The 24,548-nt window shown below is 35.6% G+C and overlaps 1 protein-coding gene across 1 annotated transcript; it reads left to right on the forward strand.

The window, feature by feature from the left end:
- The first annotated feature begins 4,108 nt into the window (after positions 1-4,108).
- Positions 4,109-17,344, forward strand: LOC134542612 (tRNA dimethylallyltransferase-like). The gene is made up of 6 exons (XM_063386994.1): positions 4,109-4,323; positions 7,282-7,694; positions 10,187-10,325; positions 11,800-11,968; positions 13,519-13,727; positions 16,272-17,344. The coding sequence occupies exons 1-6, from the start codon at positions 4,207-4,209 to the stop codon at positions 16,503-16,505; spliced, it is 1,281 nt and encodes a 426-aa protein (XP_063243064.1). The 5' UTR covers positions 4,109-4,206; the 3' UTR covers positions 16,506-17,344.
- The last annotated feature ends 7,204 nt before the right edge of the window (positions 17,345-24,548 follow it).

Here is a 24,548-nt window from a genome sequence, read left to right on the forward strand (position 1 = left end):
GAACACATGAAAAAAAAACTTATGCTGTAAACAGAGAAACCCCAGGCTATATGAATTGGTTCCGCTTATATGATAAACAAAGGCTATCGCTTGAATGAGTTAAAATTAATTTCTCTACAGCGTTGAGAAAAACATTAAGTTCTGATAAAAACAGTCCTCACCTGGAAGGAGCAGATATTGCAAATTAGCATAATTACAGTTCTCCCTTTATGGAAATGCAGCCCGGATCACCTTATTGTGTGTCGACAATATAAATTACCTACACAGTTATCATAGTAATTTCACACGAGCCACGAGTAACTCTATGCTAGCAATCCCCGTGCATTCTTCCAAATGTTTATCAACATATTGCAGCGACGAGAATCAGGCTCTGGTCCAGACTTCAATGCATTCGGAAAACTTAGCTATTCGCCTTAAATATAAATATATTGTATGTATTTGTCCCCGGAAATCATATCACAAGTGCCGTCCGAACATGAAATGAAATATGCAAAAAATGTATTATTATTTTGTGGGCTGCTTACAACGTGAATCTGTGTATGAATGTGCGTGTGATAACTAACTCTTATTAGCTTATTTAGGCAACGAGTGATTTCATACCCTTTGTTACATTTCAGTAGGTGTATGCACAACTATGATTTACTTTTTGATACATGTAAATTTGCTTCTTTAGTTAGATTTATAGATTCATTGTCATCCATTCCATTTAAGACCTTATCCAAATTCAAGTGGGCAGTAGTGTAATTGTGTCCTCGCGTACAAAATTTGCCCATATGGAGTACTTGAATAATACGGAAGGGATTAATTTTAAGCCTCTACACTACTAGCCAGCTACAAAAGAAATAAATTTCTATATTTTCAAAACTTAATTTTTTATGTCAGCACATATATGTGTGAAGATAGTAAAATTGTACACTCAATTGCAAACACATGAATGTATAAGAAACTTCTAAGTTTCTACAATCATTTCATAAATTACATTTTAGGCCATGCATAAAATAGTTTTCACTCAATAATATATATGATAAATTAATCATTAAGAACTTTATGCTTGTTGAAAAGAAAGATGCTAGTGATTAAACGTATATTATATTGCCTTAAATCTACAGTCAGATATCGTCGTCTGGGAGCGAATGACTGCGACACATGGAATATCAATATAAATTGAGACCGTGTCAGTCATTCGGCGTACATTATTGTTGGTAAAAGTATATACAGGAGATCTCACGGCCTAGCTTTAAATTAAGGATGGTACAAATTGTAAAGATAGCCTTGGGATAGCGATAGAATAAAGAGGTATGTGTGGAAAATACTTAGTTTGTTCCATATAAATTAAAATTTAAAATAAAAATTTCGCTGCAGTGGTCCATGTTAAGATAGTGTTTATTTTTTGTAATTATATTTGAAAACCAAATATTTTCTGGTTTAATACTGAGTAGAACCTTCACATTTGTATGCTTATTGAAAAACAATTTTTTTTTCTCGATTGAAAATAAAGAAAAAAATATTCAATTGAAGCACTTTTCGCGTCAGCTAATGCAGTCATTCGGCGCACTTTTTTGTTGGTAAAAGTATATACAGAAGATCTCACGGCCCAGCTTAAAATTGTGGATGGTACATATGGTAATGAAAGCCTTGCGCTAACGCTGGAATAATAAGTAATGTGTGGACAATCCTTAGTTTGATCCCTATGAAATAAAATCTGACTACAGTAGTTAATGTTTAGTTAGTTTTCTTTTTAAGTACTTATTTTTCAAACTTAAATATTTTCTTGTTTATTGCTAGGTAGAACCTTCAATTTTGTATGCTTAATGTAAATAAATTTTTTTCTTGACTGACAATGAAGAAAAAAAATTATTAAATTCAAGCATATTTTGCGCAGGCTACTTCAGTAATTCGGCGCACATTTTTGTTGGTAAAAGAATATACAGAAGATCTCACGGTCCAGCTTAAAATTGTGGATGGTACATATGGTAAAGAAAGCCATGCGCTAATGCTGGAATAATAAGTAATGTGTGGACAATCCTTAGTTTGATCTCTATAAAATAAAATTTATAATACAAATCTGACTGCAGTGGTTAATGTTTAGTTTGTATTTTTTTAAGTATTTATTTTTCAAAATTAAATATTTTCTTGTTTATTGCTGAGTAGAACCTTCACTTTTGTATGCTTAATGTAAATAAATTTTTTCTTGACTGACAATGAAGAAAAAAAAATATTAAATTCAAGCATATTTTGCGCAGGCTACTACAGTCATTCGGCGCACATTATTGTTGGTAAAAGAATATACAGAAGATCTCACGGCCAAGCTTAAAATTGTAGATGGTACATATTGTAAAAAAAACCTTGGGTTAACGCTTTAATAATAAGTTATGTGTGGACTATCCTTAGTTTTATCCCTATGAATTAAAATTTATAATAAAAATCTGGCTGCAATGGGCCATGATTAGTTAGTATTTTTTTAAGTACTTATTTTTCAAACTTAAATATTTTCTGGTTTAATGCTGAGTAGAACGTTCACTTTTGTATTTTTAATGTAAATAAATTTTTTTCTTGACTGACATTGAAGAATAAATATTATAAAATTCAAGCATATTTTGCGCAGGCAACTTCAGTAATTCGACACACTTTTTGGTTGGTAAAAGTATATACAGAAGATCTCACGGCCCAGCTTAAAATTATGGATGGTACAAATTGTAAAGAAAGTCTTGGGATAACATTGGAATCATATGTTATGTTCGGACAATCCTTAGTTTGATCCCTATGAATTAAAATTTATCATAAAAATTTGGATTGCATTGGTCCATGTTTAGCTAGTGTTTTTTGAAGAAATTATTTTTCAAACTTAAATATTTTCTGGTTAATTGCTGAGTAGAACTTTCAATTTTGTATACTTATTGTAAACCATTTCTTTCTCGATTGAGAATGAAGAAAAAAATTATTTTATTCAAGCCCATTTCGCGCAGGCTACTTCAGTCATTCGGCACACATTTTTGTTGGTAAAATTATATACAGAAGATCTCACGGCCCAGCTTAAAATTATGGATGGTACAAATTGTAAAGAAAGCCTTGGGATAACATTGGAATCATATGTTATGTTCGGACAATCCTTAGTTTGATCCCTATGAATTAAAATTTATCATAAAAATTTGGATTGCATTGCTCCATGTTTAGCTAGTGTTTTTTGAAGAAATTATTTTTTAAACTAAAATATTATCTTCTTTATTGTTGAGCAGAACTTTCAAATTTGTATACGTATTGTAAAACATTTATTTCTCGGTTGAGAATGAAGAAACAAATTATTTTATTCAAACACATTTCGCGCAGCCTACTTCAGTCATTCGGCGCACATTTTTGTTGGTAAAAGTATATACAGAAGATCTCACGGCCCAGCTTAAAATTGTGGATGGTACATATGGTAAAGAAAGCCTTGCGCTAACGCTGGAATAATAAGTAATGTGTGGACAATCCTTAGTTTGATCCCTATAAAATAAAATTTATAATACAAATCTGACTGCAGTGGTTAATGTTTAGTTAGTATTTTTTTAAGTACTTATTTTTAAAACTTAAATGTTTTCTTTTTTATTGCTGAGTAGAACTTCACTTTTGTATGCTTATTGTAAAACATTTTTTTTTGATTGAGAATGAAGAAAAAATTATTCATATCAAGCACATTTTGCGTCAGCTACTTCAGTCATTCGGCGCACTTTTTTGTTGGTAAAAGTATATACATAAGATCTTACGGCCTAGCTAAAAATTATGGATTTTTACCTTTTGTAAATAAAACAATTAGTTAACGCTCGAATTATTTTTAATTTCGGAAAATCCTCTTTTTTATCTCTATGAATTAATAAATACTTATTGTTTTTGTGAGGTTAATATTTAGTATATTTAAAGTACGTTTATTTAAAACAAAATTATTTTCCGGTTAAACAATTTGTTGAACTTTTTTTTTTTTACATATTTAAGTTATTTTCATTCATTTCTGATTTTTTTAATTAAAAAAAGTGTGTCTATTATCTTGGGTTTATGTTTTTAATTAGAGGTTTTTAGTGTAAAACCATCATGGAATCCTACAGTATGTATTTTGTTGGTGTTGGTCATATACATATGGAACTTGACCAAGGTTGTTTATATCACGTTTTTTACTCAAGTCTGTACCTATATTAATAGTTAAAATGTATTAAACGTGTAAGAAATTAAACAATGTCAAGGCTTCCAGTCGTGGTAATTTTAGGCGCAACAGGGTCTGGAAAATCCAGACTTGCTATTGAAATTGCTAAGAAGTATGGAGGAGAAATTCTTAGTGCAGATTCAATGCAGGTCACTATTGTTTGTTTTAACTTTTCAGTAAATGTATAGACCTCGAATTTCCTCTCTCCCCCCCCCCCCCCCTAACAAAAATAAATTGAAAGAACAAATTTTGTTGAAACAAATATTTGGGACTTTATGCTAGTAAAAAATCTAAAAATCAGACAATGTTATAATTTACTTTCTATAGTTACCTGTAACTTAAGTGAAATGGTATTTGACCATTTTAATGAGTTGTTATGTTGGGTTTATATACTTTAAATACTGTCATAGTGTGAGAATGGTTTTTTGGGTTCAGGTAGTTACATTAAAAATACTTTTGAACTGTGTTGACGTTTGGTTAGGTTAGCTGCATTAAAAGTACTGTTAAATCATTCGAACGGTTGTTTAGGAACCTCTAATTTAAAATGTTGCCAAGTTAACCTAACCAACCGTCCTTTATATTTTGTAGTATTTTTAATGATGTCAAACCAATTGTTCTCACATTTTCAAATTATTGTTAATGTATCTAACCTTACCTAACTAACCGATAACACATGTGCAAAAAAGGATAATAGTCTTACAGAGCGACTTTTCCGTAAAACAATGATAAAATTCCGAAAATACCTTTTTTGTTCACTATAGATGTTAATACATTTACCCTGAAAACGCTTTTATATTCCTACTTTTTTTCTGAGAAACTACAGTATAGATTTCATTACAGTACCTGTGCATTGATGTGGCTGCCATCATTTTTTTTTCTCACGTGGATGTGTGTGTGTATGATTTGGAGAACTTTAGTTAAATTGTGAAAATGGTTGATTACATTAGGCTAGCTACATTAAAAATTGCTTTAAAACAATGTGGTCATTTGGTTGGGTTAGTAGAGTTAAATATAAAATACTGTGAAATCATGTGATTAGTTGGTTAGGTCAGGATAGCCTCATATTAAAAAGGTAATTCCTAAGAAACCAGAAAACATATTTTATAGTATTTTTAATGAGCTATACTAACCCAATCAACCATCCATAATGTTTTCAAGTATTTTTAATGTAGCTAATCTAACATAATCAACCATTCTCGCGATTTAACTCAAGTTCTCTAAATCACATTTACAAATAGGACCACACGGGAAAGCGAAAAATTGCGGTAGTCATGTCAGTGCATAGGCATTGTAAGGTACCTAAGTTACAAACGGTGATTTCTCAGAAACCAGTTGGTATTCTGAAACTGTGTTTCCAGGGTAAATACAGGAACATGTCTAGTGTTATGAAAAAAGTATTTTCAGAAATGAATTTTTACTTCACAGAAAAGCCGTGCTGTAGGAATATTACCCAAATAAGTTATATATAGCTTACCTAAACATTTATTCCCATGATTCTTCTTTATTTTTTTATGTACATAACCTATCATCATTTATTTAAACAGTTGTAAATAACTTGAAGTATCAAAATGCACTCTCATAGAATGATTGGAAAACATGTTGAGAATTTAAAAAAAAATTATTTGGATTTTAATTTTTTTATAGAAAGAGGCCCTCCAGAAACAAGGGTTTTGCACTCCTCCTGCCAACAACATACATGTGTTTATAACGAATTAACATGTGGTGTTAAATAATGGCTTTTTGCAAAAACAGTGATTTTGTTATCATCTTATTACAGCAGTTATGTAATGGATCGTTGAAATGTAGTAGAAAATATAAACTCTTCTCTCGGCAGTTCCATACCACGTGCAAGGAATCTTAAGAGCTTGCTTTGCTTCCTCCAGCCAGACAAGCAACAACGGTAGAGTTGGGGGGGGGGGGGGGGGGGACATTGTAATGGATGGTCAAAGGGGAGCTATATCTGTAAGAAAATTATCTTCCAAAGACAAAGCTATTTAGTCTATTTAGTCAGACAGTGCGACGGTAGCGGTGTGTTGGAAAATGTGCGCTGTAAATCTCTAAGTAGTAAGATGCTTGAAGAAAAATATAAATTATCTTTATATCTTATATATACATATATATATTTTTTTCTAATGTTTATCAAAAGCAGGAATTTCACAAATGGCTTATGGGTTGGGAATAAAAAAAATAATATATTTTATAAACCATGTTAATGTACGCAACTTGGATGTGGTTAAATATGCAATTTAGTAGTTAGGTATTATTACAAGCTTTCTATGATTGCGGTATTTTATAAGGTAATTGTTCTGTATTACGTATTCACGTTCATTCCTTGATCCTGATGGCATTATCCTGTACCTATACATTAATCATGATAGTACATAATAGAATGCTATAAGACCCTTGTGAAACAAATCACAATACCTACAAACAAATTAAGTCAGGTCTTGTGGAAAATTTTTTTCGTATTCAACTTATCATAATTTGTTCTTTTACCACAGTTTTTGTTCCGTATGTTAAGGATCTTTAGGTACAAAAATTAAAACATTATCATGTACCGAAGGATCATGCCATCAGAATCAAGGGATGATTTGGGATATGTGATATGGATCTTTTACTGTGTTTATCTTAAAATTCCAAGAGCTTTTATTATTTGTGTTCACATTTTTGATACTTTAAATGTTTTGTTAACCGATTTTGAATACATACTACATTTTGCCCCTGTCATATGTAATTATTTTTGACAAATCTATAGAGACCTGCAAATTTCGCGGATTCATTCGGTGATAGGCTAGAATTCAAACACATATATCTCTTGGATAATTTTGCTATTGGCTTACTGTTCATCTGGACGAATCTCAACCAGTTATAAACCCTCGACCAAAGAAGGATCGAATCACAGACAAACCAGCTGAGACGACTTACAAGTCGGCAGACAATGAACTTGCGTTATTTGCCCGAGTGTACAGGGGGAATGTGCAGTCTATCCTGAAGGCCATCGAAACCGCGAATTTTGCAGGTCTCTACAAATCTAGTATTTCCTTTCAGAGGCGTGAGTTTTACTTGGTTTTCCCCAGCGTGTAGCCAGCATCGCCTTTGGTTCTCAGGTTTACTCCGACCTGAACGTAATCACCAACAAGGTGACTGCGGAGGAGAGGCGGCAAGCGCCGCACCACCTGCTGGACGTGGTGAGCCCCTCGCGCCAGTTCACGGTCGTCGACTTCCGGAACATGGCCGTGCCCCTCGTCGAGGGCCTGCTGGAGAGGAACGTGCTGCCGGTGGTTGTGGGCGGCACCAACTACTACATAGAGTCGGTGCTGTGGAAGACGCTGGTGGTGGGACCGAGGCAGAAGAGGGAGCACGACTCCGTCGGGGAACTGGAGGAGATTCGCAAGAGGTGGAAGGTTGACGTGGACGAACGCAAGCACATTCCAACGTCCGAACTGCACAATCAGCTGAAGAAGGTTGACCCAGAGATGGCCAGCATGTTGCATCCAAACAATCGGCGAAAAATCATCAGGTAGTTTCCTCACTCTTAAATTATTAAATAAATTTTATCTTTTTTTTTAAATCTTTCTATCTGACAGTTATTAGAGACTGACTCACAAAGTCACACTTTGGATATTGGGAAAGGATACGCCCATGGCCAGTGGTGGTCCTAGACGTTGCAGGCCCCAGGCCATTCACTTTCGGTGGACCATAATGTTTAGTAGAGGGGCTTAATGGGGGCCTGAAGGCGTATGGAATGTTAGCCAGAAGTAAAGAGGTGGAAAACTTTAAAGAGGTGGAAAATTTGGGAAGATAAACTTTGTAAAACAACGTTTTATAACAAACCTGGAACTTAAATTTTGACAATGGTTTTGCTCATTTATCTTAAGAAATTTTGATTATCTTATTAAAATGTAAATCACTTACATTCACATTATTTATGTAATTAATAGGGATCTTCAATTTAAGGAAAAGATTTTACATATCAAGTTTGTTACAATCCAGACCTCAGGGTAGCTCACAATTGGTCTAGTTTGCAGAACGTAAAATACTTGAAGAATTTTTCTGGGCACAAGAACTATTTCAGTTCCATAGAATTTTACTTTTTGAGGTTATGGCTGTTTAACTTGAAGAATACCTCGCATAAATAAAGGAACTCACGAATAAAGTTTGTCGATTTATTTTTCTCTTTATGAAACACTGAACACTGCCGCCATGTTACGACACTCTAAACTTTACTTTATTAACACAAGAAACTTGCAGTACAATAAAAAAAAACTTTCTCAAACAATTTCATTGAATAACAAAACACGTTAATGGCTGTGAAAATGGACCATGATCCTTTCCAGTTTCACCCTCAAGACTCATCGCATGATCTATTTTCCCATATGAGATTCAGATCTTTCTCATTTTCTAATATCATGTAAGGGATTGTCCATTAATCACGTGAGGCTCGAAAAGGGCGGGGGGGGGGGGGGGGGGGGGGTCGGGAAAAAACACGAAATATCACAAGGGGGGAGGGGGGTGTAGAGAGATATCACGTGTATTTATTTTTTCGCACGATTTCTACTAAACCGAAAAGCGACCCGTGACCTTGACTCGCCGTAGCCAGGCAACAATATCCCCGCCCGCCGCAACATGAACCACCCGGCTCGGCTTGCCAGTCGCTAGTAAGACTGTGATTTTGGCGCCGAATACATGCGTAAATCACATATAAGCCTTTCCTTTATTATTTTTATCCCAGTGAGAATAAACCTGCAACCTTAATGTGTGTCTGGACATTTTTATCACTGTGCTTAATTTTCCAGAATTAAATTAGATTATACCTATATTTAAATATAATATTCTGAAATTATTAAAAATATTTAGTACCAAAAAAATACACACAATTTATTGGGGGGGGGGGGGGGGGGGGAAGTAGTCTGAAACCTCACCACAAATCAGTAGGGGGGAGGGGGGGTTAAAAATTTGCTAAAAAAACATCACGTGATTAATGGACGACCCCTAACTGGCAAAACTATTACATCAGCCGGTTTTCAGGCAAATCCTAGCAACTAATACAAAAGAAATACATGAAATCACACAAAAACTTTAATGAGTTAGCAAAATTAAAGTATCTTCAAACGAGATTTTCATAAGAAAGAAAACAAACATTCAGAAATGTTAAATAAGATAAATAATGTAACTTATGTCCATAAAACATATTATTGCAAATGCACAAATACTTCTCGAAAGGACAAACAGCTGCTATTTACAAAATGATGGAAAATGTAACCAAGTGTCATTTCTGATCATAAAAATGTTATAAAGCATAAGTAAACTTATTTACAAAGTGAGAAGTACAGTATCAAAAAGGGCCGGTGGCGACCTTGGGCGGTTGCCCGGCCCGCCTGGCCCTGTAGCAACCTTCGTCCATGGCCTACGTAAGGTATCATCCCTGCAGTTCCCTGAAGTGATTACAGGAAACCATGAAAAACCGAAGTGGTATGTCCTAACCGGGATGGAAACCCAGCTCCTATGGAATGCAAGTTCAGTGTGGTACCGCCTTGCTACATTTTTGCTTTAAATTATAAGTTTTTAGTGTAACGTTCATTTTGTACTTTTCAATGGGTTAGCTTAGAGAAAAAATATATAAAGAAATTATGAATCTTAAATAGAAGGGAATATAGGAAATTTATATTGCACAAGCATCACACGAAGACCTAAAAAATATAGGAAGGTCGTATAAAAAACACATAATTTTTTTTTATATTCGGTATCTGTAGTATCAACCTTGTTAAAAATATTTACCTAGTATTTGTTATTTTTATAGTTGTGTATTAATTATCTCCTGTAGCATGTAACTAATGCTAGGTTCTAATTATTTAACGCAGGCAATTGCAGTTTATGTGGCTACACATGTTGACGTGAACAAGAACGCTTTGTTGGGCTGCGAAATGAAACGGTGACGGTGAGCTGCAGGCTGCGGAAAGTGTTGTCGCTTGTTGTGGCTGTCCTCCAGAGTGTGTCCGGGTGTTCCCCCAGGTCGCTGCAGGTGTTTGCGCAGGAAGGCAGGACGCACAGCTCCATCCTGAGGCAGCAGCGTGAGGAGGGGGGCACGGACCTCGGCGGCCCTCTCAGGTTCCCCCACTCCTGCCTCCTGTGGCTGCAGTGTGAACAGGAGGTGGGTTCATGGCTCCTGTGCTCTGTGCTCTGTTGCTCTAACCTGCGGCCAGCCCGGGGATTTTTGGGTCTTTGCGGCCAACGGACAATGTCTCGGCGACCTTCACAAGTACGAGGCGCTGAGTTCAAGGAAGACTTTTGTGACTACTCAATGTTTATTGGATACAGTTTATAAATTATGCAAAAACTGTCTCCTTAGCCCATTTATTTCATCTAAAGAGCAATTGGTTCAAATAAAAGTGTAAAAAATAAAAAATTGTAACAATGTGAAAGGGTTTGTCCATCACAAAATTAAATTGTAAAGTCAATGTTAAAATTTAAAAAAAATCTAATATGTTTTAATATAATTTTGAACCACAATTCTTAGTTTTATAAAATGTGCTTTATAAACTTTGATAAAAATTGGTTGACAGATAGTAAGTAATTTATAAAAATGTTTTATCTATATGTCAGTTATTTTTTTTATTAGTATTTTGTGATAAAAACTCTGACAATAAGATTTGTTACTTGTACATATTAGTATTGGTGTGAAACAATATGGTAATTTAATGTTTTCATTTTCTACCAAACATTTTCAAAACTGTTGCTTTTTGAATATTTTTTCTTTAGACTTAGTTAAGAGTAGATATCCACTTTTGTGACATTTTCCTCCCTTCTTTTCTGTTGAAACAAAACTGTTTTTTTTTTTTTTTTTTTTTTTTTAGTTGTACATTTTTGGGAGTGGATGAAGTTATACTCATGAGTAATGTGAAAAGTATAAACAGATAGATTTTGCAATTATATTTTTTTGTGGAGAGGGTTTTTAGGTATATAATGAACACACAGTTAGAGCAGTCAAGTACAAAGCTTAGAAGAAGAAAAAAACATAAATGTTTGTATGTGCTATAAAGCCTATAAAACTCCCCCACTGTGCACTTTACAGTGCAGTAGACAACACAGCTTATTTATATATCGGATATCCGTGTTGAAAAGAAACACAGATACAACTTAAATGCTCTAGTTTATTAAGTGAATGATGTACTAAGGTTTTCTGGAATTTTTTGATGTGATAACATCTTATAAATTGATGAACGCCGGCTGCACGCACGAAAAAGCATGACTCATTGCCACGTTCCGCCTGAGCCGAGCGTGCAAGAACCGGCCAACAGGTTAAGGCGGGCTTTTTGAAAGCAGCAATTTAAAAAAATTTGCTTTATTTGTGCAATTTCGTCATTTCAAATTAACAATTTATTGACATTGTTTTGATTTCAGTTTATTTCTATAACTAATTGTTCATAATTATATTTAAACAAATTATTTAAATTATATTAGCAAAATCTGTAAATAATATTTGAAAAAGAAAAAGTATGCAATTTTTCAATAATGTTGTCTTATGACGTTATCACGTAAAATTATCGTCCGTAATACGACTTTACAGACTACCCCCTTTTTTAAAATAGCATTTTTACTAACAATAGATTGTTTTTTTTCTCCAGGTGCTAGATAAGAGGCTGGATGCGAGAGTGGACACGATGCTGGAACAAGGACTGGTCAAAGAGCTGCTGGAGTTCCATCGCCAGTACAACCAGGAGCGGATGGCCTCTGGTGCTCAACCAGACTACACTGTTGGGATCTTCCAGTCCATTGGCTTCAAAGAGTTTCATGGTGAAGGCAGTAGTGCATATATACTCTTTTAAGGATAAATACTTATACTTTTCCATAATTTGGTTTAAAGTCCTAGATGTGAATGCACTGCACAAGAGAATGCCTCTCATCTTGCGTGGCGACTAAACAGAACATAAAAAAATGGGATTAAGACACAGTTCAGGCTCATTAAATTGGTGAAGCGCAATATTAGAGGGAAAAAAAAAAACAACATAATTAAGTTGTTTTCAAAGCTGTTTGCAAAATTTAAAAATTTTCTTGGCAACATAAAGTTTTGCGCAAAATGTGTGTATTTACCACGAGTGAATTGACGTCATTTCTGAAAGCATAATGTGGTATACTGGTATATAATAATATAATATATTTGTAACGCAGGAAACAGTTTCATTAACAAAGTATTTGATATCACCATTATAGTACTTTTTTTCTAATGCAGAGCCAGTCAATAGAATTGATGAATTTCATAAATATGATATGGAATGTCTTTTATGTAGTTTATGTAATACCACTTCAAGTACACCAATAATCTCAATAGTTCCAAGCAGCAAAGTTGGTTCAGCAAGCATTAATCTGGTTAATAATGACTCTTTTTCAATTTGGGAAAAACTTGGTTTCACTGAGAATGTAAAAACAAATTGTTTACATTTGGGTTTTAATAATTTTATAGTTTAGGGGTTTAGGCCATGAAATAATTGTTTAATGGTATGAGAAGATATCTTACAGTGTGTTTTGTGTACCTTTGCTTTGTTTCTTTATTTACATTTACATAATTTAGTTGGTTTTATAATATCAAAAAATTTACACATTGTGTATTTTGTGTATGTAATGACTTTTGATAGTAGTTAGTGTGCCACTTTTTTTTTTTTAGTACATATGCCTTACCATGTGTTTGCATGATTCAACAGTAAATTACCTTAGTTAGTTTTTTGAAATTTTTGAGGTTATAGAGATGATCACAGATGTAAACCTAAATTATTCAAGAGATTTTTGGAGTGGTTTTTAGAATGATCACATGTAGATGTAGACCTAACTACTCCTAAATTTTTCAAGATTTACGAGATGGTTTTTAGAACTTAAGACTGTTATTATAAAATTAAAAACATCTTAAGTTGTAAAGCATAGACTATAGAATACAAATTTAATGGAAAAAAAAAAAAGGGGGGGGGGGGATTTTTTTAACTGCATTTCAGAGCATAAATATTTTACACCAACTTTTGGCACTGCATCTATTTTTACACTAATTTTGCATGGCTTTGCTTTATTTTAACTTGCTTTTAGTCAGTTATATTTACAATTTTTTGGATTAACTAGACATAGGTATATGTATATGTAATTTAAATTATATCTTTAAAATGGTCAGCTCAGGTGTTAAAATACCAAATTTACTTTCATTTAATTTTGGTTTTAATTATAAACACCTTTTTATTCTTATCTCCATTTTCATTTCATTATTTTGTCTCCTTGTTGAACAGGGACAATTGGTTTGTAGCAGTTTTATATTAGGACGGAAAAGTAATGTTTGTTGATTTTATACTTATACTATGTTCCAGATTATTTAATTCTGCCTGAAGCTGAGCGGAACGCAGACAGAGGAAAGGAGCTGTTCGAGAAAGGTGTAGAAGATTTGAAACTGGCTACTCGTCGTTATGCTCGTCGCCAGCTGAAGTGGATCCGCAACCGTTTCCTCCGGGAGCCCAACAGACAGGTTCCGAACGTGTATGGCCTGGATGCCACGGACCCTCTGCAGTGGGACGAGAAGGTACCGACACTTGTCGCTGGGGCAAGCACACTTTTATAGCCTTCTGTTCAGGGGGCATGTTGTATTTGCTCGCGTAAAGGCCCCTGCCCGCGTATACGCCCCCCCCCCCCCCCCCTCCTTGTTTTATAAACATTTTTGAGAAAAAATTTAAAAACGTCTTTTTCTGGGTTTATCTGAGGGCAGGGCAGCTTGGCATGCATCAAACAGCAAGCCATGTATTGTGAGCAGCGGGAGGTGATTTTGTAAGCGGCAGTGATACAGAGACTGGTATTATAGTTTGTCCGCTCTCAGTAGGACTGTCGTGAGGCGTGACAGACGTACGCAGTTAGTCGTATCTCAAACGACATAAAAGATAAAGAAAGCTGGACTCGCACGCTTGTGTTGATGTGCAGTGTTGTCGGAGAAGAAGAGGGGAAGTGAAGAAGGAAGGGAAGTGGGTTGTATTTCTAACACTCCTTTGTCTGGTTGGCTGGCTAGCTGGCAGGAGGGAGGTTAAGCAACGCCTCTGCCTCTCCCCCCTGCGGACTCGCTGCCTCTCCCTCCTGCCGCGTCGCTGCCTCCCCCACCCTGCCTTATTATAACAAAGACGCATGACTTGCCAGTCGTTCCGCCAGCTGTTTCATTTAATCAAAATTTAATTGGCGTTTAAATAAGTTGTGGCTGTATTTCATTTTGCTTTTATTAAATGTTAGTTTTTCATACTTGAAAAAAAGATAAATCTTTTTTTTCCTCCAAATTCGCGTGTAGGCCCCCTCCCCTTTTTTGGAGTCGAAAATTTGGAGGGAAAAAAAGGGGGGCCTTTACGCGAGTAAATACTGTATTTACTGATAGTTCAGAACAGTGGTAAGGTACTGGACGTACATCCAGAAGAACCTGGGACAGAATCCCAGTCCAGAAATTCTCGTTTCAGTGTTTTGAATTTCCCAAAATCACTGCAGGTGAATGCTTTGATAGTTCCATTATATAGTCTGCGACTGATAAGTAGGATTCTGGTATGCACAGCGGAGTAAATTTTTATTTTTAGGGAAAATATACCACCTAAATTCTATTTTTATTTTACGCCTCTGTTTATGCTCGGGTATACACAACAGAGCTTATGTTAAGGTGTCCTGAAAACGGATATTTTTTGTATTTTTTTTTTTGCAGAAAGCTTTTTACCTTATTTATTTTATCATTGAAACTTTATTTTGCATAAGATTAAAAAATTATTAATGTTAATTTTAGTACTAAGCAGTGATAATTATGACCTCATTATTGTGTAGATGAAATTCATATAGATATAACTAGGGGCATGCAGATTTCACGAAAAGATTTCGAGACTATCTGTACGTTAAAACACTGTAGCATCGTCTGTGTCTCGTGATTGGGTGAGTTTCTCCCAGATACATATCGATTGTAACAACACCAATCACAGAAATTCAGCGCGGAAGAAAACGCGTCCTGAATGGCTCCGCCAAATAAGGCAACGACTTCTCTCGCAGACGGTTGCCAATCACAAGGAAGAAACCACGGGTGCGGGTGTACCTTGTTGCAGTCTAATAGGCATTCAGATCTTTTCGCGAAAAATGCCTGCCCCTAGATATAACTTATTACCAGTGATTACATAAGGTGCTGGAACATGACTACTTTCATTTTGTAGTTGTGGGAAATTACACTCATGTTTCCTTCTTTGCACCTTCACCCTGTACTCCATAAAACCTGTGATTATCTACTTCTTTCCTTCCGAGTTGAGCTACTGAACAACTGAATAAACTTAGAGTGAAGAAGTCTACTCTGTGGCCGCTACCCAGAAGCCAAGTAGTTATTGGTTGTGTCCATGCAAGAAAGTCTACGATCCAACCTACATTTATATTGTGGCTGTGCTGTTTTTAGAATCCGTGAACCCTTACAGACTATTTGTCCACTGAAGTGGAGTTTATACAAAGTTTTAATGCATGGGTCAGTGTGTACATTATAGTAGACATCATACTTTTTATGGCTGTAATATAAATAAACGTTTTGAAGTGAAACTTCTTTGGGCCAATATGCGTAAAATTTCAAGGCCGAATTTGAATGCAAAATTTTCGTGAAATATTGCTGTGAAACGTTTTTGATGTGAAAAAGACAAAGAATAGACACTTAGTATTTTGAAGTCAGTAATAATGTTGTAGGTTCATGTTTATTAATTAATTTTAATTTTAATCAATTTATAATAAATACAAAAAAGGTTAGGATTGTTAAATACTTGGAAAAAAAAAAGCAAAAAAAACTGTGCTGTGTGATTAAAGAAACTTGCTTCATCCCTTTCTTTCACCGTTCTACCCCTTACAATATACTTATATGAGTCTAGGTTTGAATTGCAAAAGATGTTTCATTTTTATCACGTGTACTGAGTTACAAGCTGTTTTTTTTATAATATATATAATTATAATACATTAGTATTTATAATTACAATTTATAAATTTGGACTTTATGAAAAAATTAAAAAAGCGTAGTTGAAGTTCAAAAATATTAAAATGATATGTTTTGTGAATGGATGAAAGGGTTGAGTATGTTTGGGGGCAGGTGCTGGGCCCCGCGACCAGCGTGGTGGAGAGCTACGCGAGGGGCGAGGTGCCGGCCAGCCCCCGGCCGCTCCCCGCGGAGCCCCGGGAGGAGGCCCGCGATAGCAGCACCAGCCGCGCGTGCGAGGCGTGCGGGCGCGTGTTCCTGGGGCGCGTGCAGTGGCGCGACCACCTGGCCTCCAAGAAGCACCAGCGGGCCCTGCGCAGGCTGGCCCGGGCGGGCGGGGAGACCTGACCGCGCTAGCTGCGTGCGGGGAAGAAGTGTCTACTGGCGCGCAAGGAAGAAGTGTCTACTGGCTTGCAAAAACACAAGTTGTCAGGCCTGCACACGCAAACATTCAGAATTTTAAATACCAAAACAAGTAATTTATCATTGGTATTTGATAGAGGTGGGACGATACCACACTTTCGATACTTGATTCTGTATTGTTTTTTCAGTTCGATACTTTCGATACTCCAGGGAAAAAAATTTTCTTGTTACGTAACAATTATTACAAATAACGTAAATTAGTTTTAAACTATATAAATTCCCTCTTTATTACAAAAAATACACACTGTGAACAACTTAAAAGACTAACGACTTATATAATTATAATTTATTCTGATGTGAGCCTATTGGTCATCATAATTACGGCTAATAAGCTGTTCTAGTGTAGTTGTATTTTGTACGATGGCAACTCAAAACTTAATTCAACACAAATGAACAAGCATTCCGGCATCGAAAAAAAGTGTATCGAACTTACAGTTTCGATACTCGATACTTTGCGATACCGTCAAGTATCGAAGGTATCGAGGTATCGAAAATCCCATCACTAGTATTTGATTTAGTATCAAACAACTTACACGTTGAAAAAACAAATATTTGTTTGCATTCAAAGTTTAGCTAAGCTGTTCCGCATCACCTTGCGCTAACTTTTTATTTGAGGTTAAGTAAGAGACATGACATTAGAAATGTGTACGTGCAAGTTTGAATGTATTAACTGGCGAAATGTAACTACACAGAAGTTATTTCAATACAAGCTGCTTAGGTTCAAACTGGAGGACGGTCTTTAATAAATAACAAAATAACAAAAACAGTTTTTGTTTGTAATAAATATTTCATTGAACATTTTAAGGGTGTTTTATCACCTGTGTATAACATGTGTGAAAGTATGTCTTTATGAAGCAATATGTTGAAAAAAAAAAACAAGAATATTTAATTCCTTATTGTTTTTATCATTATTTATTAGCAGTTTCTACAAATAGGTTTTGGTAATTCTGAATGAGAGCCTTTTTATGGAGAAAAAAAAATTCCAAAGGTGGTTTTTCTTTCCTTCTTGACATTCTTTTGAATCAGTCATAAAACGAGTAGTTTACTGTTTAGGGTAAGTGCATTAAAACCTAGGTCAGTTGAGTTAGGTTAGCTACATTAAAAATACTGTGGATTCATGAACATTTCTTTCAATATGGTTAGCTTCATTAAAAATACTTTGAAATGGAGTAAACGGTTAGGTTTTATTAGCTTCATTAAAAATAATATCAATAGTAAAGAAGGTTGGTTACGTTAAGTTAGGTACATTTCAATTTGGTATTCCTAACCAATAATTCAATGATTCTTAGAGTATTTTTAATGGAGCTAACCTAACATAACCAACTCCAAACAATTTCAAAATATTTTTGAAGTAACCAACTTAATGAAACAGACTGTTCTCACAATTTTATGCTTTTGTTTAACATACCTAACTACCGATTAAAGTTGCAATTTACTGGTAAGTTATAAAAAAAACCTTTCTTTCAGAATGAACTAAGAATTCGTTCAGCATTAAATTCCTAGTGTGTAAAAAGTAATACTTTGCTTCTGAAAAATCATTATTTAACATTAGGGATGGGAAAATCGATTCTGTGAAATTAATCGAGTATCGAGAATCGGGGGGAAAACATTGATTATTTGCATTTTCTATTACCTAACCTAATCTTTGCGTCACAATTTATTTACAAACAAAAAAAAATACGTGGTACTGGAATAAAAATGCCAAAACTAGCATAATATGCTTTCTAAAATAATTTTCCGTGCAAATTTTAAACATTCGGAAGTTCAGTGAAGATTTTTGCCCATTACTGTTCATAAATCAGCTATACACGTCTGTTTACTAACAAATACATACCCGTAATTTTAACTACATATTGTTTTGATTTACATACAGTAACCATTTTATATTCCACGGTAATTAATGTTAATAAAAAGGAATATAAAAATTTTATTGTATCCTCGCTGCAACGAAAATATAAATGCCGAGGACTCGTACCAATAACATAATAAAACTGCGTAACGTAACGTACAAATGTACCATACCTTTAAACATTTTAAATGATTATATACTTATAATTGCCCCGACTGTTAATAGTTACACTTATTACTGCCGGCTTTAAATATTATATATTAGGTGTGTTAAGGTTATGATTGGCTTAGCATTGCAACATGATCACGAGATACCAAAGATGCAGTAGCCATAGAGTATATCTCCATTGAGTAAATACACTGCTACAGCTTGCTGCCGTGTTGTATGGCACAATATACCGTATTTACTCGTGTATAGCGCGCCCTCGTGTATAGCGCGCACCACGATTTTTGCAACTAATTCCAAAGAAAAAAAATTGAATTTTTTTTTTCCCATAAATAAATTTTACTAACATTTTGTGGTACCTGATTATTTAAATTGATGTGTGGTGATGCGTCAGGAAAATACATAAACTCTGCTGTGTAAACGGAAGATAATGAAGCGCTATATCATCACAACTGGTACGTGGAAGGAAGGAAGGGAGGGAGGGAGGCGTGCCGCGCTACGTTGCTAAGCTGGCGCAGAGAACTAGATGACTCACCGGTCGCTGCTGGGATGAGGAATGGAGGAAGCGAAGTGGCCCGGGGGGGGGGGGGGGCTGGTGACAACATTCTCTCTTTCTCTCTCTCTCTCTTTTTACTAGCTTCTGAGCTGGCTTTCGTAAAGGGGGGAGGTCTAAAAATAAACAAGAGACCATGATGTGCGAGCTTGCGCGCGCGTGTGCGTGTGTGTGTGAAACAGAGGCCTTGTTGCTTGTGCATATGTGTGGGGGCTGGCCAGAAACGTCACCCGTCACCCGGCAGTTAACGACTTCCACTCCTCCCCGACCCCCCCCCCCCCCCCCCCCCAAACTTTTTTTCCCGTGTATAGCGCACATCCTTATTTTTTTTCTTTACTTGAGGGGAAAAAAGGGCGCGCTATACACGAGTATATACGGTAACAGTTTGCTACGAGAGAGAAAAAAACAGGTGCTTTCATTCTATCACAAATGGTCGTTGGCACGTTCAGTTTTACTGAATCAGTAATAGATTTGATAGCTAGCACATGGCCGCCGAATCAACTACCCTAAGGAAAGCAGCATCGGCAAAACGTAAACACGTAGTACCTACTAAGTAAGTTATATTGATTGCAGCGACTTCACTTCGAAATTGTTGTATATCTGGAAGTATTAATACTGTGCTTTTTAAAATGCTTTTAAAACATTCTATACTTCCGAGTGTTTACTACGTTTTTATTAATTACGATCATGTCAAGTGAAGTCTGGGAGCATTTTTTTATTGATCCAACGACAACAATTATGCAATTTGCCAAATTTGTAGTACGAACATTTCGCGAGGTGGTGCTTCAAAAACAACAAACATGAAAAAACATCTTGGGAAACACACTGCATTTATTGAAAATACCAAGAAGAGAAAACTTGATTCAGTAAATAGGGGCTTGGACTTACCAGCTCATGCAGAGAAATCAACTTCCTTGCCCTGCAACAGTGGTTCATTGTTTTCATCACCTTTGATTCCAGTCAGTCATCAACCTTGTTCATCTCCTAGCAAAAGCAGCAGCACTACTTTGTCGATACCCCAGTCATCTGCTTGTACAATACTTGACCCTGATGATCCCAGCTCACTTAATCCCACAGACTTTCTAAGCAGTTTCAAACAGTGCCAAATGCTAAAACCAAAACCAATAGCCAAGAAATCCCTTGTCCAACCAACACTCAAAGAATTTATAACTCAAACCTCACCAAGCTAAATCAATAACTAGACATATTGGAAGAATGATGTGCCTAGATAAGCAGCCTTTTAGTATTGTCGAGGACAGAGGGTTTACTGAATTTGTGAAATTCATGGAGCCAAGTTATGTAATGCCCAGTAGGAAACATTTTTCGAAGAAAGTGATACCAGAGATGTACAATGAGTGCACAGAAAGTGTCAAACTACAACTGACAGATGCAGAGTATGTGAGCCTCACAACAGACATGCCACATGCGGCTCTTTGGATGTGAAGCTGTGGCTCTTTAGTTCCGTACCAGAAATACTGCATCACCAGCTTATTTATACAGAAAATACTTTTTTTTTAAATTACAAACCAGTAGTAAGCCTGTTTTTTTTTCCACGCTTGTTATATTTTACTAAACAATATGTCATCAAGCAGTTAAATTATCAATTTAAAGCTATCCATCCACCCGAGGTTTTCGTTTTACTAGTACTTACGGGCCCACCCAACAGATAGCGCCACTTGACGCGCAAACATGTTTTCAGTTTCCAACATATCAGTCGCACTTCTATATCTCCCTCCTTGTTCTGTGGTCAGTCGGAAGCTCTCGAATGACACCGTCGATGTTTCTATGTAGGATTTAATTCGTTTCGACGCAAGACAGTTTGGCGTCTTCACCAGTGCTTTGGCTGTGACGTATAGCTTGTTGTTTCAAGTAGAAGAGTTAGAAGCGAATTATCTTCTTAGGGGTATGTATGTACATATATAATAATAATAAAAAAACCGAAGTAAAGCTAGGTAACATAATAAGTATTATATTGTTTATATACATATTATACATATTTTTTTTTTAAAATAAGATACCTAACTCCTTTTTTGAAGTCAATAAGAAGTGTCAAAAAAGAAACAAAGTACACTTTTTGATATTACCGCGAAAGTGTTTTTATTAAAATAGTAAATAATTGCAAAACTTGTCATCTGCTGTTTTGTATACCTAAATAATAATTTTAAAAATTATTTATTACAGCTTCACCGCAAGCATGGCATCTACAAAAAAAAGAGAAGAACTGAAGAAGGGCATCGAGAATTCAATCGGGATTGGACGGAGTCGTTCGCTTTCATATGCAACTCAAGATGGCCTTCCGACCTGTCTCATTTGCCACGAAAAACTCGCACACAATAATAAATCAAATTTAGAGAGACACTTCACTACAAAACATACTCAGTTTGCTAGTAAATATCCAGCCGGTGAAGAACGAAAAAAAGCTGTCGACGAGCTCCAAAAACAAAAACAGCAATCAAGTTCTATGTTAAGTAACTGGACGCAATCTACAAGTAATGTTAATCTGGCAAGCTTCGCGGCATCACTAGAAATCGCAAAAAAGGCAAACTATTCACAGATTGTGAGTATGTCAAAGATTGCTTCATACGTGCATCTGAAGAACTGTTTCGTGATTTCAAAAACAAACCAGAAATCTTGAAAAAAATCAAAGATTTGCCACTATCCGCTAAAACAGTACAAGAAAGAAAGGCAAAAATTTCTTCAAATGTAACATATTTGCAGGTGGAAGACATTCAACTGGCTTCTTCCTTATCACTTGCTATAGATGAGTCTTGCGACATAAAAGACACGGCACAAGTTGCCCTTTTTGTTAGGTATATGTCTTCCCAAGGTCCAAAAGAAGAACTTCTAGGATTTCTACCACTATCGGGACAAACTAGAGGGGAAGATATAGCGAATGCCGTGCAAAAATGCCTCGAAGATAATAAGATCGATTTAAATAAAATCGTTTCAATAGCAACTGATGGAGCCAGAAGTATGACAGGGAAAAATAAAGGGACAATAACGATTCTTCAGAGTAAAATAAACCACGAAAATCTTACGTTTCACTGCATAATACACCAAGAAGCACTTTGTGCCCAAACATTTCCGGCCGAAATAGTTTAGGTCATGAATTTGGTAATCACGATTGTTAACAGCATCTTGTCAAAAGCACTATACCATCGTCAGTTTAAAGAATTCTTAAACGAAATGGAGACTCAGTATTCCGAACTCCTTCACAATAAAGTGCGATGGCTTTCCAAAGGTAAGGTGTTGAAACGTTTTGCTTTGTGCTTGAATGAAATAAATACATTCCTCAATGAAAAAGGTATTAATCACCCTGAATTAAAGGACGGCAAATGGTTGCAAAAATTTTACTTTATGGTGGATATCACAGCGAAATTAAATGAGCTGAATCTAAAACTGCAAGGAAAGGGAAACCCAGCCTATGCTTTGGTAGAAGAATTGGTTAGTTTCGAAGAAAAATTAATTATTTTTGCAGAAGATATTCAGAGCGGTAAATTACTTCATTTTAAATTTCTAAAGCAATATCGTGATAAAACCAGTGCAACTGTTTACACTAAATACTTCAGCACAGTTATAAAAAAATTAAAGATGAATTTTCTGACAGATTTCAACAATTCAAAACCAACAAAACCACTCTAGCATTCATAGTAAATCCTCTCAACACAAATGGTAACGAAATCCACATTGAGCCATTTGGAATTGATACTGGATCTCTAGAAATGCAATTATTTGATTTAAAAAGTAAAGCTTTGTGGAGTGGAAAATTTACATAGTTGAAAAGCAAGTTGGAAGAGTTGGAGGTTCAGAAATGTATGTACGTAACACAACAAAAGTGGACAGCTTTAGAAGAAATGCCGCGAGTTGAGACACTTATATTCGACGCATGGAATAGTCTTCCTGATTGCTACAGTGAGGTGAAGAAGTTGGCATTTGGAGTGCTGACTATCTTCGGATCGACATATTCGTGCGAGCAAGCGTTCTCTTGCATGAATATAATTAAATGTAAAGTAAGAAGCCAACTAACAAATGAAAGTTTAGAGTCTTGTTTGAAACTTAAAACCACAAGTTATGAGCCAAATTTATCCAATCTTTCTAAAACCATGCAAAGCCAACGCTCCCATTCAATGTGTTTGCGCAATTAATTGTTATTGAAGTACAAGTTAGTGCTGTAAGTAAGTGTTTGTTTTAATTATTTACTAATATAATAAGTTATTATCTAATAAGACCATATATTATCTAATTTGTTGTGAAAAAACACTACTTATATATGAATAAATATTTCTTATGAATAAATAGATTAGTTTTCTTATCAAAAAACTTTATTTATGAAAGTACTATTTATTGTTGGCAAGAAAATTTTTTGTGGCTCTTTAAAAAACTTTGAAACTTTGTAAATTATAATTTTTGGCTCTTCCAACTCAAAAGGTTGCCGACCCCTGCCCTAGAGACATCACAGTTTCAACATCTCTCTTGCTTAGCGCATACATTTCAGCTTGTTGTTAAAGATGAGTTACTTAACAACAAGAATGTAACTAGTTTGACAGCAAAATGCCACTGCATTGTTGGTCATTTTAAAAACTCAAGTAAAGCATGCAAGGAACTGAAAAATGCTCAGTCTGTTCCGAGTGTAAAACAGCATAGTCATCGAAGACGAACCCACCCGATGGAATTCTACATTACACATGCTGCAACGTCTACTTGAGCAAAAGCAGGCAGTCACCCTAGCTGCAACGAAGCTCAATTTGCCTGCAGAACTTTCGACTGCAGAATGGAATTTACTTGCCCATGTGTCTGACCTACTGAGCATTTTCAACCATGCTACACTTGCTGTTAGTTCTGCAACTGTGACTGTATCAGAGGTAATACCGATTGTTAACAGCACACGTAGAGAGCTACAAAAGCCAGCACCCAATGGCTCAGGAATTCTGGGTAGGAAAAATGATCTCATTTTTTCATTGAACTTAGGTATGCAGAAGTGGAGCAAAAAATTTTGTTTGCAGCAGCAACACTTCTTGATCCTCGACTGAAAAGCCATGTGTTTGTTAACCAAAAGTCTCAGAGCCTGTGTTACCCAATGTCCAAACAAAGCAAACAGCAGCACCAGCAGCGAGTCATGTAATGTGGGAATTTTACATCATCATCACCATGAATGATGCCAAGTGTGAATCAAAGGAAACTTCTGTGAAGGATGAAATAAACACTTACCTTCAGAAACCAATTCTTCCTCCCACTGCAGACATTTTGAAATACTGGAAGGAAAATTACAAATTCCCTAACTTAAAAAAAAACTGGCAAAAAAGTACCTTAGCATACCACCATCCACAGTGTATTCTGAAAGACTTTTCAGTACTGCTGGCCTGATAGTTAACCAAAAACGTAATTGATTAGACCCTGAAAC

This window comes from Bacillus rossius, assembly GCF_032445375.1.
Source record: "Bacillus rossius redtenbacheri isolate Brsri chromosome 9 unlocalized genomic scaffold, Brsri_v3 Brsri_v3_scf9_1, whole genome shotgun sequence".
In the NCBI taxonomy this organism is placed as follows: domain Eukaryota; kingdom Metazoa; phylum Arthropoda; class Insecta; order Phasmatodea; family Bacillidae; genus Bacillus; species Bacillus rossius.

What these genes read in the sequence shown, in the direction of transcription:
- LOC134542612 (XM_063386994.1), top strand. Translation starts at nt 4,207, where the DNA reads ATGTCAAGGCTTCCAGTCGTGGTAATTTTAGGCGCAACAGGGTCTGGA. An exon ending in TGGCTTCAAAGAGTTTCATG is followed by an intron (nt 11,969 to 13,518) that starts GTGAAGGCAGTA and finishes ACTATGTTCCAG; the next exon opens with ATTATTTAATTCTGCCTGAA. An exon ending in CTCTGCAGTGGGACGAGAAG is followed by an intron (nt 13,728 to 16,271) that starts GTACCGACACTT and finishes GTTTGGGGGCAG; the next exon opens with GTGCTGGGCCCCGCGACCAG.